General features: G+C 38.8%; 1 protein-coding gene across 10 annotated transcripts in view; it reads left to right on the top strand.

Annotated features, from left to right (window-relative positions):
* The window catches only part of NTRK3 (neurotrophic receptor tyrosine kinase 3), a 936,199-nt gene that overhangs the window by 714,689 nt on the left and 203,341 nt on the right, over positions 1 to 18,169 (top strand). For 8 of the 10 annotated variants that reach the window (XM_040342394.1, XM_040342393.1, XM_040342391.1 and 5 more), the window contains one exon: positions 67 to 802. The exons of the other annotated variants lie outside the window; for them this stretch is intronic. In XM_040342394.1, coding sequence (XP_040198328.1) covers positions 67 to 185 — 119 coding nt within the window. In that variant the 3' untranslated portion in view covers positions 186 to 802. Of the gene's footprint in view, positions 1 to 66; positions 803 to 18,169 lie in introns of those variants that run through there. 10 annotated transcript variants of the gene reach the window in all.

Here is an 18,169-nt window from a genome sequence, read left to right as displayed (position 1 = left end):
TCAAGTACCTTCCTATTTTTGTTTTTCCTTCCTTTATTTTGCCTTTGTTTTTTCTTTTTTTTTTAGGTTTCAGAGAATATATGTTGAACACAATAAGCCTTCCCGGACACCCCAAACCTCTTAACCAAGGCATTTATGTTCACGACGTCGGTGTTTACTTCACCAAAGGACGCCACGTCTTTTAAGCCTCTAATGTTCCCTGTTATGTTGTCAAGTTTAGGCTGTTCTCTCAAAATGTGAAGGGAGGCACAGAAAACTTTTGGAACACGGTTTTCACAAGACAGCACTATTCCTCTGTTGTAAACTTGTGCTACAACAGAAAAAAAAAATATTTCTGTCTAAAGATAATGTTGCTTTAACTCCAGTAGCCTCTGCTTTCAAAAATTATTCAAACATGCCACAGCAACAGCAACCGGAGCAGCAACTTATAACAAAAAATAAAAATCGGAGACAGACTCCAAAGGAGCCATCTTTTAAAAAAAAAAAAACACTAGTCGTTCTTGTTTAAAAAAAAAAAAAAGAAAAAAATATGAAAAAAAAATCTTAGTCGTGTTTTTCCTGTTTGGAATCTGTGTTTGAGTTCTCTTTGTGATCCTGTGACTTCAAATCACCTTATTAATGATGTCATCACCCTTTGGCAACCTAAAGAGATCTCATAAAGCAGGGCCTTTTTAAGTCACGGAAGTCACTAACAAAGTGAAGACTGGTAAGAAAAGGGCATCTTTAGAGATGAGACGTGAAATATTACTTTTTTAACAGGAGAAATTGTAATTATTTTTCAATGAAATGTTTTACAAATCTTTTTGTGTGTCGGAATTTTTATTACTTGCATTATATTATCTGGTAAGGGCAAGGTGTGGTTGGGCTGTGAATGTGAGGTACATTTAACTAAACACCAACCCTTTAAATAAAAGAAAAAAAAAAGTTCTCCCTTGGGCACCACTACTTACTAAATTCCCTTTTCGTATATCACAGTAATTAGTTATTTCTTGGCTTTAGCATAGTTGTTCCACACTGTTCACTTTGATACTATCACAACATTAACTTTAATGTTTGCCATAGGGATAATTGCTCCCTATGGGTTAATGAAGTGTGAATTCCTAACAAGAACATCTGCATAAGGACTGGGCAAAGTCTGAATGTTTTTGGGTTTATTTAATAATACAGTGGAAGTGACATAGAGCATAGTAACCAAGTCAGCAGAGCATAGTCAAATCGGTGTTTTGCTTAAAATAAGCAAAATCAGTCAAATCTAAGTTCTGATTGCTATGGGTTCTGCAATTTTTTTTTATTTTACTCAATGCAAGCAGCGACTGGTAAGAGCATGCCAACTGGGATTTAATTTATTAAAATGGGAAGCATTTCACTTGTTTGGTCTCCATCCCTGCTGTTCCAAATTATACGGTTTACATAATAACACTGTGCAATACATAAAAAATGAGTTATACTCAGCTTCAGCTGATCACATTTTTCTTGTCATTGTTTAAAAACCAATGTATAAATGATCGTTTTAGGCCTCTTGCACATGATACTCCTGTTTGGGCATCTACTTTTTCAGACGTATTTTTTTGTATGCAATGCGCGAAAACGTATTCATGCGTTCTCGTTCGGCACAGTATGTAAATGCCAATTTGCGCACATCTGGGGCGTTAATAAAAGCGCTGTGTATTCTTCATGTAAATAAAGAAAAAAAAATAGAAAATTTTCTTTTTTGGTCAGTAATTTACTCCGCATGTGTGCATATGCGTGAGGATGCGCACATGGGTCGCAAATTACTGACCAAAAAAGCAGATTTTTCTATATATTTTTTTCTTTTACTGAAGAATGCACAGCGCTTGTTTAGGCGCCTGTGTGCATAAGCACATTACAATCAATGGGCTGTACTTTAGCTAAGTAAAAAAAACATCTGTACTGAGCTTTTTGAAGCTGCAGCGTGCAAGAGGCCTTAAAGTGGTTGTAAACCCTTACCTATAGCCAGTGAAGTGACTGGTTCCAGATAATAAGTAGAGATAAAACAAATCCCCCTATATAAGTTGTGGCTGATAGCGGGATTCTCTTCTCTGCATTTGTTCAAAGTCCAGAATTTTTTAAGTTTGTCAGAGCTGTCAGAAAACAGGGGGGTGGAGAAATGCATAGTTACATAGTTAGTCAGTTTGAAAAAAAGACACAAGTCCATCAAGTTCAACCAAGAAAAAATACAATCCCATATACACAAACCTTTACCCACAGTTGATGCAAAGGAAGGTAAAAAACGCCAGCAAAGCATGATCCAATTTCCTACAGCAGGGGAAAAAGATGTTTCCTGATCCCCCGAGATGCAATGAGTTTTTATCTGGATCAACTTTACCGTTATATTATGTACATTTAAGAAAGAATCCAGGTTTTTTTTTAAGAAATCTACTGAGGTGTCTGGAACCACCTCTGGAGGGAGTCTGTTCCACATTTTCACAGCTCTTACTGTGAAGAAACCTTTCCATATTTGAAGATGAACTCTCTTTTCCTCTAGACATAAAGAGTGCCCCCTTGTCCTCAGTGATGACCTTAAAGTGAATAAATCAACACCAAGTTCACTATATGGACCCCTTATATATTTGTACATGTTGATCATATCCCCCCTTATTCTCCTCTTCTCAAGAGTGAATACATTTCTCTGCACTGAAATTAAAGGGTCAGTTCTGAGAGCAGTTTGAAGGGAAGGGAAAACCCTCCCCCCCTTCCCGCTTCACACAGCACACACCAACATAGCTTAAGCTGTCAGTCGCAGGGTGTTCTGTAGCTCCCTTCCCTATTACCTTTTTTTTTGTCTTGGTGTCAGGAAAACATGTCAGAAGTGATTCATGCACATAGCAGAGGAACAGGGTGCAGACAAAAATAACAGTCAGTCCTTTGGATTGAAACAAGTACACACTATTGGGGGATATGTTTTGTTCATAGTTCAAGTCTGAGGTTTACAACCACTTTAAATGATTGGTTGGCATTGGTTCTCACCCATATGTGTTCAACTGCACTGTGCTATTGCACAGCACATGGTGTTGAGAACACCTTAGTCTAAGACCCCTTTCACACTGGGGCGGGGCCTTAGCGGTAAAGTGGTGATAGCGCTACTTTTCAGCTGCTAGGGGGACACTTTTAACCCCCGCTACTGGCCGAATAAAGGGTTAAAGTGCCAGCGAAGCGCCGCTGCTAAATCGCTTTGCCGGCGCTTCGGCAGGGGCGGTGGAGGAGCAGTGTGTACTCCGCTCACGCACCGCCCCAAAGAAGCTGCTTGCAGGACTTTTTTCCCGTCCTGCAAGCGCACCGCCCCAGTGTGAAAACATTTGCTTTTGAGACATAGTACAAATATAATAAAATACAGCCAATCGGTAAGAAGTGGTTAAGATAACAGTCATAACAACAATAAAGAATAATAGGTATCCATGGCAAACACAATTTTGTTTCAAAATGTAAGATAAAAGGATTCCATGACATAGAGTAGACCCCTGAAATAACAGTAAGCAAGTTTTATAAAACAATATAGAGATACCAATGTCTGTTGGTGGAATGGGGGAGATAACTTCCATGAGGATAATTAGACTGATTAGGACTTTAAGGACAAGCAACTGGGGTGCACAAGCTTACCAGGCTGAAAGAAGTTAAGCAAGCGATAAGCAGAGGCTATGTTAATCAAGAGAACCAGAATGGACATGTGGTTAGTAGTAGGAAATATAGATGGAGAGTATAGATAAAAGAAAGAGAAGTACCAAAGAAGGAGAAAAGTGAGGGTGGGGGGGAGGAAGGGAATGTCACCGGTGTGGAGACTGGGTCCTCTAGGACAGTGGCTCTCAACCCTGTCCTCAAGTACCCCCCAACAGGCCATGTTTTGGGAATTTCTCCTAGACAAAGTAGTGGTCCAAAATACTACCAAGCCATTGACTCTGATTTAAAGCACCTGTGCAAGGAAACGGAAAACCTGCAAACATGGCCTGTTGGGAGTACTTGAGGACAGGGTTGAGAACCCCTGCTCTAGGAGGTGCTGTTGGGTGTATGCCATGTGTTTCTATTACAAGTTAAGGAATCAACAGCATAGTATTAAAGTTGGGGGGTAAAAAGTTTGACACCCATGAGTCCCAGAGTTTCTCATATTTGGCCACTCTGTCTAAGAGCATGGCTTCTATCTTAGCATTGATCATTGCTTGTGCGATCCTATTTCGAGCTGCAAGGACACAGAGAGAGGGAGTTTTCCTCACTTCTCTAGTGCAATTTGCACATGTAAGGCAGTCTATTAAAAAGAAAATGCTGACCTTAATGGGGCACATGGAAATTCGCAAAAAATGCTTGGTCACACCTGCATCTGTAAATGGAACCTCAGGCTGCATTCACACCTAGGCGTTTTCACGCCAGACGCCCACCGCTATTGCAGCCTGCAATATGCTGGAGGGGTGATTTTACATTGTCGGCTATGGAGATGGTTCACATCTCCACGCCAAACGCCGAAACGCCTGAAGCTCAAAACAAGTCCTGGACCCTTTTTTTCGGGCGGCTTCGGCGTTCGGGCATAGCCGACAATGTTAAAATCACCCCTCCAGCAAAAAACAAGGCTAAAAACGACGTGTTTTGTCGCCACAAATCGCGGGACAAAACGCCTATTTTATGTCGCCGCAAATCACCTACGCAAAGGTGTGAATGCAGCCTCAAAGAGTAACTTCACTTTCATGGAAAAAATATGGTAATTAAAAAAAAAAATACCTACAATGTACGGTACATGTTTCACCCAGAGGGGATTGTTTTTCATTTTCCAACTAATGTGGAATTACTCTTTAATGTGATCCTGTGATGGGACAATAAGCAAAATCCTGAAAATTACAACTGCTTGGTCATCTCTGGATTCATTGATTTCTGGGTCACTGACCTGGACCAGGTTTGCAGATCAGAAAAGTCGTCAGACAGTAGGCAGAAATCCTTATTATTTTACCTACTCTGAGTCAAAGACTCAAAGGGGTTGATTAACTAACTGGATGGTGCACAATCTGGTGCAGCTCTGCATAGTAATCAATCAGCTTCCAGTTTTTTTTTTATCAGAGCTTAAGGCAGATGTTTTTTTAGCTTAATGCATTAAATTCATTAAAGTAAAAAGCCTTCTCTGTGTGCAGCACAACCCCCCCCCCCCCAGCCTTCCTAACTCTTACCTGAGCCCCATATCTATCCAGCAATGTCCACGTGTCTCTCAGCCGTCCAGGACTCTACCTCCTGATTGGCATAGACACAGCAGAGGCACCATTGGCTCCCACTGCTGTCAATCAAAGTCAGTTAGCCAATCAGTAAAGAGAGGGGGTGGGGCCAAACCACAGATCTGTGTCTGAATGGACACACAGAGCTGCAGCTCGGCTCGTGTTCCACCATAGCAAGCTTCTTGCTGTGGGGACACTCAACAGAAGGGAGGGGTCAGAAGCAGCAAAGAGGGGGCTGAGAAGAGAAGGATCAGGGCTGCTCTGTGCAAAAACATTACACAGAGCAGGTAAGTACGACATGTTTTTTTTTTTTTTTTTTTAAACTGAATGGATACCATGCAGAGCTCCACCAGATTTTGCACAGTTCAGTTTTAGTAAATCAACCCCAAAGTATTGAAGAAAGAGAACCAGTATAGGAGCTTGGGTGGTAGCATTGTTGGAAGGATGGGTCAGCAATACAATGCTTAGTACTCCTCCTAGCACAAGTTCCCTTTAATCAAGCTAGTGCTCAGTTTATAGTTCAGTTTATAGTTCATGGTAGGACAACTGTAGAGCTAGTAGAAAACATTTGGGTATACTTTTTTACAAGCATATTGGATAAGGCAATGCAAATACAAGACCATTATAAATTAGTACAGCGTATAAATCATAGCTTTGTTATCCCTTTTTTTATTGTAGTTTACTAAAGATCACTTGAATAGAATTTATGAATAAGGCTACTACAATATTTTTTTGTTTTTTGTTTTTTAGCCTGGGTTTGTTTCAAACACATAATTTTCAAAAAATTCCCCTTCCTTTGCAGTCTAATATTACCCACAATACATGATGGTATTGCTATTGTATTTATACATTAATTTTGAGCGTCTGTCTTGGTGGACATTTCTTACTGGGCATATTATTATAGCAATGCATCTGATATTTGCCAAACAATTGCTATAGGTAAATCTTTGTGCCGGTTCACACTACAGCGACTTGGGATCTGACTTGTCAGACCTCAAGTCGCCCTAAGTCACTGGACATAAGAAATTCCATTGAAGTGAATGAGAGCCATCTTAATGTACACTACTGAAGTTGCTCCGACTTCAGAAAAGGTTCTTGTACTACTTCAAGGCGAATTCTAGCCAACTTGTACCCATAGATTTTAATGGATGTTGCCTCCAAGTCAGATCCTTATCTTAATTGATGTGATTTGGATCCGACATTACAGGAAGATTACCCAGGAATTCCCTGAAGTTGCTTTAAAGTTGCCTGGCAAAGTCGTGACGATTTTCAGGTCACTGTAGTGTGAATCGGCACTTCCTGATGCATGTGTGTGAAATGACAGCAATTGTTTTATTTACAGTGATTACCAACCAGTTGGCCAATTTGTTTTATTCTATCTGTGGTTCATAATCCAAAAAGGCTGAAATCTGATTGCATACTATCACCACAGATTATCCCTATGGTCAATTTATGATTAACCTTATCGCATAATCCTGGTTGTTTCCCTACGTGCAACTGTTATGCCCTTTTGCATCCCCATGTGAATTTGTGTTGGTTACATTTGTTTTTTTTCTCGTTTTTTGGGTCATTCGTTATGATCGCAATTCGTAAATTAGTAAATTTGAAAATGAGAACATTTGTAAATTGTCAATTAAAAAATTTGTAATTTCGTAATTTCGAACATTCGTAAATTCTAAAACCCGAAAATAAGAAAAAAAAATGAAAATTCAAAAGAAAGCAACTCTGAAAATTTTAAAGAATAACTAACTAATAATAACTAACTATTAAATTATAGATATTGGAATTCCCTTTCAAATTTGGCATTTAGTGAACGCAAGGAATACAAATTCATACAAAGTTACGAATTACCCAAAATAATGAATGTCGCATCTAGACAAACGGAACGGACAAAAATAATAATAAATAATAATAATAAATTATAATAATGAAACGTTGTTATTATTATTTATTATTATTAATTTATTATGTTCCATTCGTTTAGATACGGCATTCATTATTTAAGATAATTTCATAACTACGGATGAATATGTATTTGCTACGTTCACTTACAGCCAAATTTTAAAGGAAATTCCAATACCTAAAATTTATAGTTAGTTATTATTTCAGATTTTTTAATTTACAAATTTTCGAATTTACAAATTTACACATTTTCGAATATTCAAATTTATGAATACTCATAAAAATTTGTTAAACGGGTTTTCATTCATTCGGATGTTTCCAAATTAACGAATTGTGTCGAAATTCGTTAAAGGAATTCGGAACGAAACTAATTGCACATTTCTACGGTGAATAAAAAGTAACCTATATTTCTTTTAAATTCTGTGTTATGTAACTTGCTCATTGCTTCGTCTGCACCACCCAACAACACTGGAATTCACTGGAGCAGAGTTACTAAAATAGTAAAAGATTTCACTTAGTAAAAGCATTATTCACTTAAAGCCCACCTTTGGGAGACTTGAAAATGATCTCTTACAGTGGCACTGGGTTACTTGCTTAATTAGTTTAGGGGAGAGAAAAGTGCTTATAGTTACTCGATCCTTCACTCCTACAGCAGATAGCGCTCCCCTACTCTCCTACGTTGGACTGTCCCTTATCATTATGGATCCTGCGTTGGTCTTGATGATGTCAGAACCTCAGACTACTGGAGAATAGAAGAAAATACACCACAGGGACTAGTCTACTAGCACAGAGGGGCCTACGATCAAGTAATCTACTTGAAAAAGTTTCAGTAGAACTAAATAAGCAAGGGATTTTTTTTCCAAGTTTCCAGGTGCTGGGCTTTAAATTATATCAGGAGAAATCTTCTTCTTCTTTTTTTTTATTTCCACGTACTTTCAAATAAATAATCATAGCGCTACTGTCTTATTCAGTAAGTAAATTTACTTACTAAGTAAACTTTCTCTGCTCCTTTAGTAAAGCAGTTCTTTTATGTTTAACTGTGGCTGCAGTGGGTTGATCACTAGGTAATATTTGATATAATGGTACTGTATGGTACATATCCGACAACTTAATCTTCTGGTCATGTTTACATTGTACCATTAACATCCATGTTATTGTATCAAAAGCATGCCACAAATACAGATATTGCGAGTCAATGAGTAACCAATGAAGAACAGAAAATAATTGATCAAGAAAGGGATGAAATAGGAATAGAAAACTGGGAGTTGCTAAAATAAAAACAAATAGTTTGGTCAATTTGCAGGGTTAGCTCTGCTAACTTCTATCATCCAATCACGTGCAAGCAAAAAAAATAAAAAATTCCCCTGTACTGGATTGAATTTTCTTTGCCAAAGGAATTTTCATCACGTTCACTAAGCTAAGGGTAAATTCCCTTGCAAACTGAAAATTACCTTGCAACAGCCTATTTGCCTTTAGTAAATCAACTTCCCGGGTGTGAATGGTGCCTAAAGGGTTTATTGAGTGCTCTTGTCTCTGGATACAGGAACACCTTATTGCTGCAGTGATCCAAATTATGAGAATATTACGATTGTTTTATAATTAGTTATCTCAATGCCTGCCAGCCAAAGTGATGAATTCTGATGGCTGCACTTGTTATAGGGTTGTCAAGGGTTGCAGTGTTCCTGTTTTCAGAGGCATTCTAACTCAAAAAATATCTAGACCAGCCTTTTTCAGCCAGGGTTCCGTTGAATCCTCCAGGAGTTCTTTGAGCAATTTCTGCATCTCAGATAAGTACAGTAACCACTGACACCATTGATATTTTTTAGCTTTCTGTAAGGTTGGGATTCTTCCCAATGACCACAAGTATAAGGAGAATTCTTATCTCTGATGATCATGCTATTGTATTGTGAGATGTAGATATAGTAATTATTAGCAGGGGTTGACCAGAAAGTTGTTTCAAGTGTTCCTCAATGTTAAAACGGTTGAGAAAGACTGATCTATACAGATGGTTTAGCTTGATAATATTATAAAACATTTCATGCACATATACCGCAGTGCCTGATGAGATGTCTGTTTGTAAAATGTTGGATTATTTTTGCATATGTATCTCAGTGTGAATACCTGTTTGTGTGTCCTGTAGCCCAATGTTTCCATGCCAGAACAAAAAGTGATACTTAAAGCCCAAAACCAGGCAAAACATTTTTGTTTAGTTCTGGAAAGAGCATGGGGGGCATAGATACCCTTATCTTTCTGAAGCTTCTTCTCTTGTCTGCGGGACCCCATTGTCACCATCTTGGATTTGGGAACTGGCTGTAGTTTCCAGAGACCAAGCATTCCAATTGCGTGGTGCATTGAGACTGGTCCTGCTGCCTCCTTTGAGTTGTGACTTGCCCTAAAGCTTCGTACACACGATCGGATATCTGATGGAATCTAATCCGATGGAATTTTTCGTCGGATATCCGATGAAGCTGACTTTCATCAGTCTTGCCTACACACCATCAGACAAAAATACGACCATGCCAAAACGTGGTTCAACGCTTCCGAGCATGCGTCGACTTTTTCTGAGCATGCATGTATTTTTGACTGATGGACTTCCACACAGACGATCAGATTTTTCTATCGTTTTTTTATCCATAGGAAAAATTTAAAACATGTTCTATTTTTTTTCACTGATGGAAAACAAACCAATGGGGCCCACACACGATCGGTTTGTCCGATGAAACAGTCCATTGGTCTGTTTTCATCAGACAAACCGATCATGTGTACAGGGCTTAAGAGGCTGGAGGTGAGGAGGGGGTGGCAGGGCAAGCAACGTCATTCTCCTTAGGGAAGTAGGAACGAAAACCAACAAAAAAAGGTACCCGCTCCCCGTTAAAAAAAAAACTCAAATGTGTTTTGGGCAAGGGTGGAGAGGAGCATGAGTGGTATTTTCACATTTAATTGAAGTTACATGTTAAACAAAATAATGTTATCTGGTGTTGGGCTTTAAGCATTCTTTTTTTAGTCTACAAGTCAAGCAGCTTGGTTGACGCTCTTCATTATGAATAGAAGATGTGGTGTAAGATTATTGTGGGTGAAAACTTGAATTGCAACTTGCCTGTTTTACAAATAATGATGTTCTATGACGGGGTGTTGTAAGCATTGAACGCTCTGTTGAGTCCCACAGAAGTCTCCGCAGACCTCCATTTGAGCTTTGAAATGGAAAGGTTCTTTTTACAAACTGGGTATAAAAATGCACATCTGAATAGCCTTCTATGATTCATATAGCATATCATGTGTAACGTTGAAAGTAGTCAAAAATGTATTCGAAAATTTATTAAGTATGTCTTTTTTGACATTGCTGAATTTTCCTATTGATTATATTATTGCCTACACATGTATAAGTAGAAATTTAAAGTGGAACTAAACCCTCCTACACGTTTCAGCCAGGGAAGCTGCCATCTTAGCCTCTTTTTGATTTGCAACTCCCACGGTGCTGCACATGTGATCAGTTATGGCACCAGCCATTTGATGGTTTGACGGTTTGGTTGAGAGCAAATCAACAATACCCAAGCTCAACTGCAGACTTAGCTTCTAGTTGCTGAGGACCGGTGCTCTGGCTGTAGTTCTCCCACACTTAAAAAATCAAATCCATAGTAACATCATATCGGCAGCTCTGTGTAGTACATAAACTCAAAATCTTTGTTGGCTACATACTAAAACACACTGGTAAAAAGCTAACACGATCCAGCAGTGACAGCCTTCCTCATAGCCGGCTTGATGTTATTATGAGTTTGGTTGAGAGCACAAGCAAATGTGACAGTTAGAATTCCTGGTTACGCCGAGAATTTAACAGCTTTTCGGGTAAAGCGTTTGTTACCCCAACACTTTACATTCCTGATATGTGGCTCCTGTGCCATGTACTTGTATGAGAAAGTATCCTGTTCTCTTTATATTGCTTCCTTTATGTGAAATCCCTGGTGTTCCTGAAAGTCCCTCCGCTTTCCTATTAAAAACTGACCACACTAAGCAGAAGAGCAAACTGTGGCTATGCTGGTAACTCAGTGGACTCTCCTCCAATAATCAGACTTGTCCTCACATGCTCAGCCATTTACTGGGAGGCTCAAAGTGCTGCTGCTTCTCCTCTCCCCAGCTCTTATGCAGCTGAGAACAAAGGGAATGTGATAACTTAAAAAAAATGTATGTATAATGTTTTTTTTTATATCTATACAAAAATGTTTTGCCTTTCATTTCTATTTTAAATGGGTTATTTTACACGTGATCATTTACAATCACTTTAATTTGATTGGTTTAGTTCCACTTTAAAGAGTGCATTTAATACATTATATTTACAAGAAAGGGGGATATATATATATTTATCTGTCACCAAAATGATAATTATAAAGCAAATGTCCATATATAAAATGTTATCACAACTATATCTACAGATGAGGTAAAATGCATCATTTTGCCATGCCTATCAAACATAGAAATTTTGAAAAATTATTATTATTAAAACAATTTGTATTATTAAAATATTGAGGATCTTCAGGGAAATGTAACTTACCTTTTTTTCTTCTTTTGCCATGTTAACAGACCAGTTGCTCAATTCACAAAGTTAAAACACCAGGAGAAGGTGCCTTCTTTTCCAAAAAGTGACAGTAATTTTTAGTCCCATGGGATTCGAGTATTACGGTCACATGGCTTAAAACGAAAGATGTATATCCTTGTGTAAAGCTTTGTAAATAGAGCCTCATCCGTGATAAAAATAAATGACTGATATCAAAATTATTACCTCGCATTAAGCCTAATGAGAAATGTGATTTAATATAACAAATACTGTGCCAAAATAAAGGAGGTCGTTACACAAATATGGTGTATATAAATATATTTAGTATATACAGTTTCTTAATAAACATTTTATTTTCTACCAAAGAATCTGTGTTATTTAACTGTGTAATATATATATATATATATATATATATATATATATTATTTGTTGTTTTTTGTTTTAATAAATATTTAATTTGATACACTAAATATCTTGCTAGACCACACTTTACATCTATATACAGTGTATATATATATATATATATATATATATATATATATATATATATATATATATATATATATATATATATATATATATATATATATATATATATATTTTTTAAACAATTTTATTAGATTTTCAGCAAACGTACAACAACAAAATACATCAGGACTGGATGCAACCAGTAGCATACGTGGGAGGGTGCAAGAGCAGGTACAATCAAACTTACACCGTTGCAAACGGGAAGCAGTACAATAAAGTAATACATTTATCCAAACAGAATGTATCTATGTATAAAGACATTGAAAGGGAAAAGGCGGTATCATGACAATAGAAGGAGGCTACGAGTTACAGTTAACATCGCCACGGGAGCAAAAACGGCTGAACTTGCCGTGATCCTGCAACGGTTCTTTCCTTATTCCGCCCACCCCAGATGGGAGCCGACTGTGGGTGGAGGAAAGCCCTGAGGAAGGCAAGGGAGAAGAAAAAAAAAAAGAGGGGGGTGGAGAGAGGAGGGGCCCGAGGAGGAGGAGAGATGTGATCGTAAGATAGACAACCATGTCAGAGACCAACTAGAAAATCAGTGGTGTACGTCAGTTGGAGCAGCGGGATCCGTAGGGTACAGTGATTCTCTGTAGTGAATCCAGCAGGTCCAAGTGTCCATAAACTTAGTATATATATATATATTCTTTATAGTAAGGTATATACGTGCATACATATATTTTTCCATAATATTTAGTTATCAATTCCTGTTTCTCATAAGTGCCTACGAGCTAGTTATTTGCTTCTGTTGGGAACTATTAAATTTGATTTACAGAAAAAAATTTTTTTTTTGGAGTGCTTTACTATTAACTGAATATGTCAAGGATCATTTAACCTAACCCTAATGGCACAGCCAGCAAAGCAGTGCTGCCAAACAGACATTTTAATAGGACCAATAATGTTCTCTTTGCTTATGAATCATAACATTTAGAGATTTGTATATAAAGGGGATCAGCCTGGGAAAGACATAGTTTTGTTACAAGAAAAGAAAAAAAAAACCTCTTTGGAGTAGAATCTCTTTTTGATATAAATAAATTCCCTTGTCTGTAGTCTGCTGAAGAACCCTGAAGTTAGGCAAGATTTCACCCAAGCCTGAGCCTGCAGCATATGCATCTCACAGAACAGCAGGGGTGCCATGCTCTGGTCAACTGTGATTCAGAGAATACTCACCTTTGCACATTCTCCTGACACTTCATCCCGTAGAAGTCTGAAATTAAATTGTGGGCATCAGATGGTTGCTGAGGCTTGTCCAGATTGAGAACATGTTGATAACTTTAGAAATACAAGGGAAAAACACTGCTAGTTTGGTACAGCATGGTAAGATTGGAAATACGTAGGACAAAAAAAAAATCTAGTCTTTTAAAAATGATATTTAATTGTTTTATATTCTGTGACGAGAAAAAAAACGAATTAGCCATTGAAATAGATTAAAGCAGGCATATAACACAACATTCTGAAAACTTTATAATTAATAATGCAATTTCAAAGTGAAAGTATGTTGCTGTAATAAATACCTTTATTTTTGCCTCCTGTATGTTCCTCTTTCTCGCCTTTGTATGCAGTTCCATGTTTTGGTTTAGGATAACAAGTTGGGCCTCCCCTGTGTCACATCACTGTTTAAACCCTTATCGACCAAGGAATTTTTATAAATGGCCTTGTATACAAGGAGTTGTGAGTTGGATCAATATTTAAAGTAGAAGTCTGATCAAAACCTAACTAAGCTTAAAGTAGAAGTATAGCCAAAGCTTGTTTGGCTGTACATCTTCTATGGATCACAGGAATGCAGTTAGTTTTGCACTCCTGTGACCCAATTTCAGCAGAGCGGGCTGAAGTCCGCTCTCTGCTCATGTCTCAGAAGTCAGTCCAGGCACCACTTCATCATGACAATAAAGTCTGGATCCACCAGGTGCCTGGACCGACACTTGGCTCAGCCTCTCATCAAGCCGCTGAGAGACTGAGCTGGCCGACCCAGTCCCCTCCACAGTCCAGCTCTCCAGTAAACGAGGAGGGGGGAGAGCAGAGAGCTGTGACTGACAGTCTGCAACGCTCTGCTTGGGGAGCTGTCAGAACTGAGTGATCGGCAGTGTTTGATTGCTCCTTATCAGTACAGAGGCACTGGGGGACATTGAACCCATGCTGCATCCACCTAGGTAAGTATTATCATAGAAAAAAGACCAAACTCATACTTCTCTTTTAAATCTTCTCCCACAACCCATTCTAAGCTCTGTTAGCTACCATGTACAGGAAAGATGTGTATACTTAACTAATACTTAACCCCTAGGTGCTGACAAAATGCAAATATGCGGCCTCTCAGTGGGTGGGCCTTGGTGCCGAGCGGCCACATATTTGCGTGCTAATTATCCAGCACAGCTGTGCCGAGAGCATGCGCCCTGCGGAAAGCTCCCGATCACTTCTTGCGATCAGGAGCTTTCCGATCATGTGATTGCTGTGACAGCCAATCACGGCGGTCATATGATCAGAAACCTCGCCCACCTCACGGCATCAGAAACCTCTTAAAGGGCTAGGAGGTGCCAGCGCAAATGGGTTAAGTGCACTTCAGTCCAGTCATGTAATCAGGTCCCAGCATGGCTTTAGTGTAGGGGAGGGACAGTGGACAACTGATATATTTTAGTTAATCTGTGTGTGATGTCCCCACCCATGCTTTTCAGTCGTTGTCACTGCTTTTTCCTCTCCCCTGAAGTCGGCAAGTGAGGAGATCATGTGACCGAACCAGAGTGCTCTTAGATTAGTTAAGTAAACAGATCTTTCCTTTACAGGGTAGTAGCATAGGGCTTAAAATCCCCCATCTCCTCCACCCCCTTTTTGTTCTCCCCTTTTTCTTTTTTATTCTTTAGTAATTTAGGAAATGGAAAACAGATAGGGTGACTCTGTGTATAGCTGCCGAGGGTCCTCCCAGGGTCGCTATAATACCGGCATCATATTTTCATTGGACGTACATAGAGGGTATTAGGTATGACTCGATTATTATGAGGAATATTGTATTATTCTTTCAAAAGTATCTGATATGTTACTATGTATATGTGGCTGATGCGAGAACCTGGAATCGCCTTTTGTGGTTGGAATAAAATAAAATATTTGAAAAAAAGAAAAATGGGATAGACTAGATTTGGTTGTAACATACCTCCCAACTTTCTGAAATTTGAAAGAGGGGCACCTTAACATGTGTTGACAATTTTGTAGTCAAATATTATATAATTTTATAATATATATTTTTTTTTAATTTTTGTCAATCATTTCTGAGATAGCTCAGCATGATCTATCCCAATAGCTGGGCTGGGAACTAGATAGGAGTCCAACTCTCATTAACATTCAATGGAGAAGCTCAGCTCCTAAACCTTTAACCTTTTGTTAAGACCGTGTTCAATTTAGTACAACTGATGTGACTGACATGGTTGGTTATGGCACACACAGCTTCTCAGTCCCCTCATAGCAAAGACAGACAAGTAGATTTTTTCCTTGTTGCAAGTTCCAGAAAAGAGCATCTAAAAAGGTAAGTTGCAATTTTTAAATATTTTTTTTTTAAGTTATGCAATGTCAATGGGGACATGTAACAGATAGTAGGTAATGTCCCTATCTGGCTGAAAACATGGAAATGCCCGTTAAAGCAAAACATAGATATGTCCCACCTCGACCACATTCCTGTTATGTGGAAGTTGATGTATCAATATGCTAAAACTGTTTGATTAAGCTGCCAAATTCTTTCCACAACTATTTAAAAAAAAAAACAATGTACTTGTTTATCTGCCAGAAGATAATATGCAGTAAAGCATCATTTGTTAGTTAACCCATTCCCGTACAGTCTTGGTGATTCTTTACTAGGGCTTCTATTGGGCAGTAATGATCAGAGATCTTATGACAACTTTGATTGGCTGTCACAGTGGTCACATGTTCGAGGGCCAGTCCAGCTTGCTCAGTGGAGATCAAGAACTGTCTTTGAGAATTCAGTCTCTTTGCTGGGATTGTGCATTGTGCACTTAGCACAGAAACATTGGCTGTCCAGTGACACATATTCATGCCATGTGGGCATGAAAACCCACCCTTTTGGGTTAAGCAGCCAGCAACAAGTAAAAAAAAAAATCATAACGGTCCGGACATCAGGCCAAACAGACAGACAACATAAGAGGAAAGCAATACACTGGGATTCCAAGGAGAACAGTCCCTCCAAATGAGGGACAGTTTGAGGTTTTTGTTGTTAACCAAAGTTAAAGGTATTGCACCTAGAAAATATGTACTTTGAATAAAATGAAACTCTGACCAAAGGTCATCATTTCAGGCAGATTGCCCTCCTGAAAAAATAGTCAAATGAGTATTAAAATGCTAATGACACAAGAAAGAAAATCAGAGCTAGACTCATTTTGTAAATCAAAAGTGATAACCAGTAGAAATATATCTATTTGTAATCATTCAAAAACATTAAGTGGATAAGGACCTCCCCTGATAAAGGGGGGGGGTTCTGCCCATGAGGGGAACTGATAGAGTGTGAGATAATGAATAAGTGATTATGTGAGAGACCCAGGGAATCTAAGCAGATACATGTATGGTTAAGTCATTTTGTATGCGTATGAATGAAAAAATGCGTAAAGAATGTGAGCACAGCCTCTTTATAAAATGTGTGCTACATAAGCAGTTCAAAAATAATTCAACAGATTCTCTAAAATGACTTTTCTATCATGACAAGCACATCCACAGATATCTGTTACAGTTGTACTTGTCCTTATAATGTTACATCCTTCAATCTGTTCTTACTTCAAAAATGTGTCAGGGAACGCAGGTTACAAAACTCTGGTCTGTAACGGTCTATTTAAAATCAAACTCCAGCAAAACCATTTTTTTTGGCATTGGTTTAGGTATGAAGGCATTCGAGCCAATGTCCAAATTGGAATGATTTCCCTTCATTTTCTGGAAATAAAACACAGGTGTAAAAACTTGGCCAAGGTTCTGCCCCTGGCTAGAGCTAGAATTTATTATTAGAGGGAACAATGAGCAGTGCATTGGTCCTACATTACTGTGGCAATAATTATTATTATTATAATACAGGATTTATATATTTACAGGTCTATTAAAAACAATGGGCCAGATTCATAGAGATCTGCGGCGGCGTAACGTATCGTCTTTACGTTACACCGCCGCAAGTTTTCAGCGCAAGTGCCTGATTCACCAAGCACTTGCGTGTAAACTTACGGCGGTGTAACGTAAAGCCGTCCGGCGCAAGCCCCGCCTAATTCAAACGGAGCGTGTACCATTTAAATTAGGCGCGTTCCCGCACCGAACGTTCTGTGCATGCTCCATGTGAAAATTTCCCGACGTGCATTGCGCGAAATTACGGCACCCCGACGTGTTTTTTGAACGGCGATGTGCGTAACGTACTTTCGTATTCCCGGACGTCTTACGCAAAAAAAAATTGAAATTCGACGCGGGAACAACGCCCATACTTTAACATGGCTGTTTTAAATTTAAGCCATGAAAAAGCAGGCCTAAGTTTGCGACGGGAAAAATCGACTAGCGACGACGTAACGAACGCGCGTACCTTCGTGGATCGCCGTAAAAGCTAATTTGCATACCTGACGCTGGAAAACAACGCGAACTCCACCCAGCGGCGGCCGAAGTATTGCATCCTAAGATCCGAATGCGTACGAAGCCGTACGCCTGTCGGATCTTAGCCAAATGCCGTCGTATCTTGTTTGTAAATAACAAATTAAGATACGACGCGGCAAATTTGAAAGTACGCCGGAGTATCAGCAGATACTCCGGCGTACTTAGTCTGTGAATCTGGCCCAATGTATTGAATTTAGATCAGTGGTAAAAAAAAATACCTTAAATTGTGTCATTTTTGGCATCTATGTACAAAAACCCTAATGCCTTGTACACACGATTGGAATTTCGGATGAAAAAAGTCAGACGGAATTTTTTCATCAGATATTTTCCGACCGTGTCTGGGCCCCATCGGACTTTTTTTCCGTCG

Source organism: Rana temporaria, chromosome 3, assembly GCF_905171775.1.
Source record: "Rana temporaria chromosome 3, aRanTem1.1, whole genome shotgun sequence".
Classification (NCBI taxonomy): Eukaryota; Metazoa; Chordata; class Amphibia; order Anura; family Ranidae; genus Rana; species Rana temporaria.
Note: the sequence above shows the minus strand (reverse complement) of the source record. Positions and strands in the feature narration are given on the sequence as shown.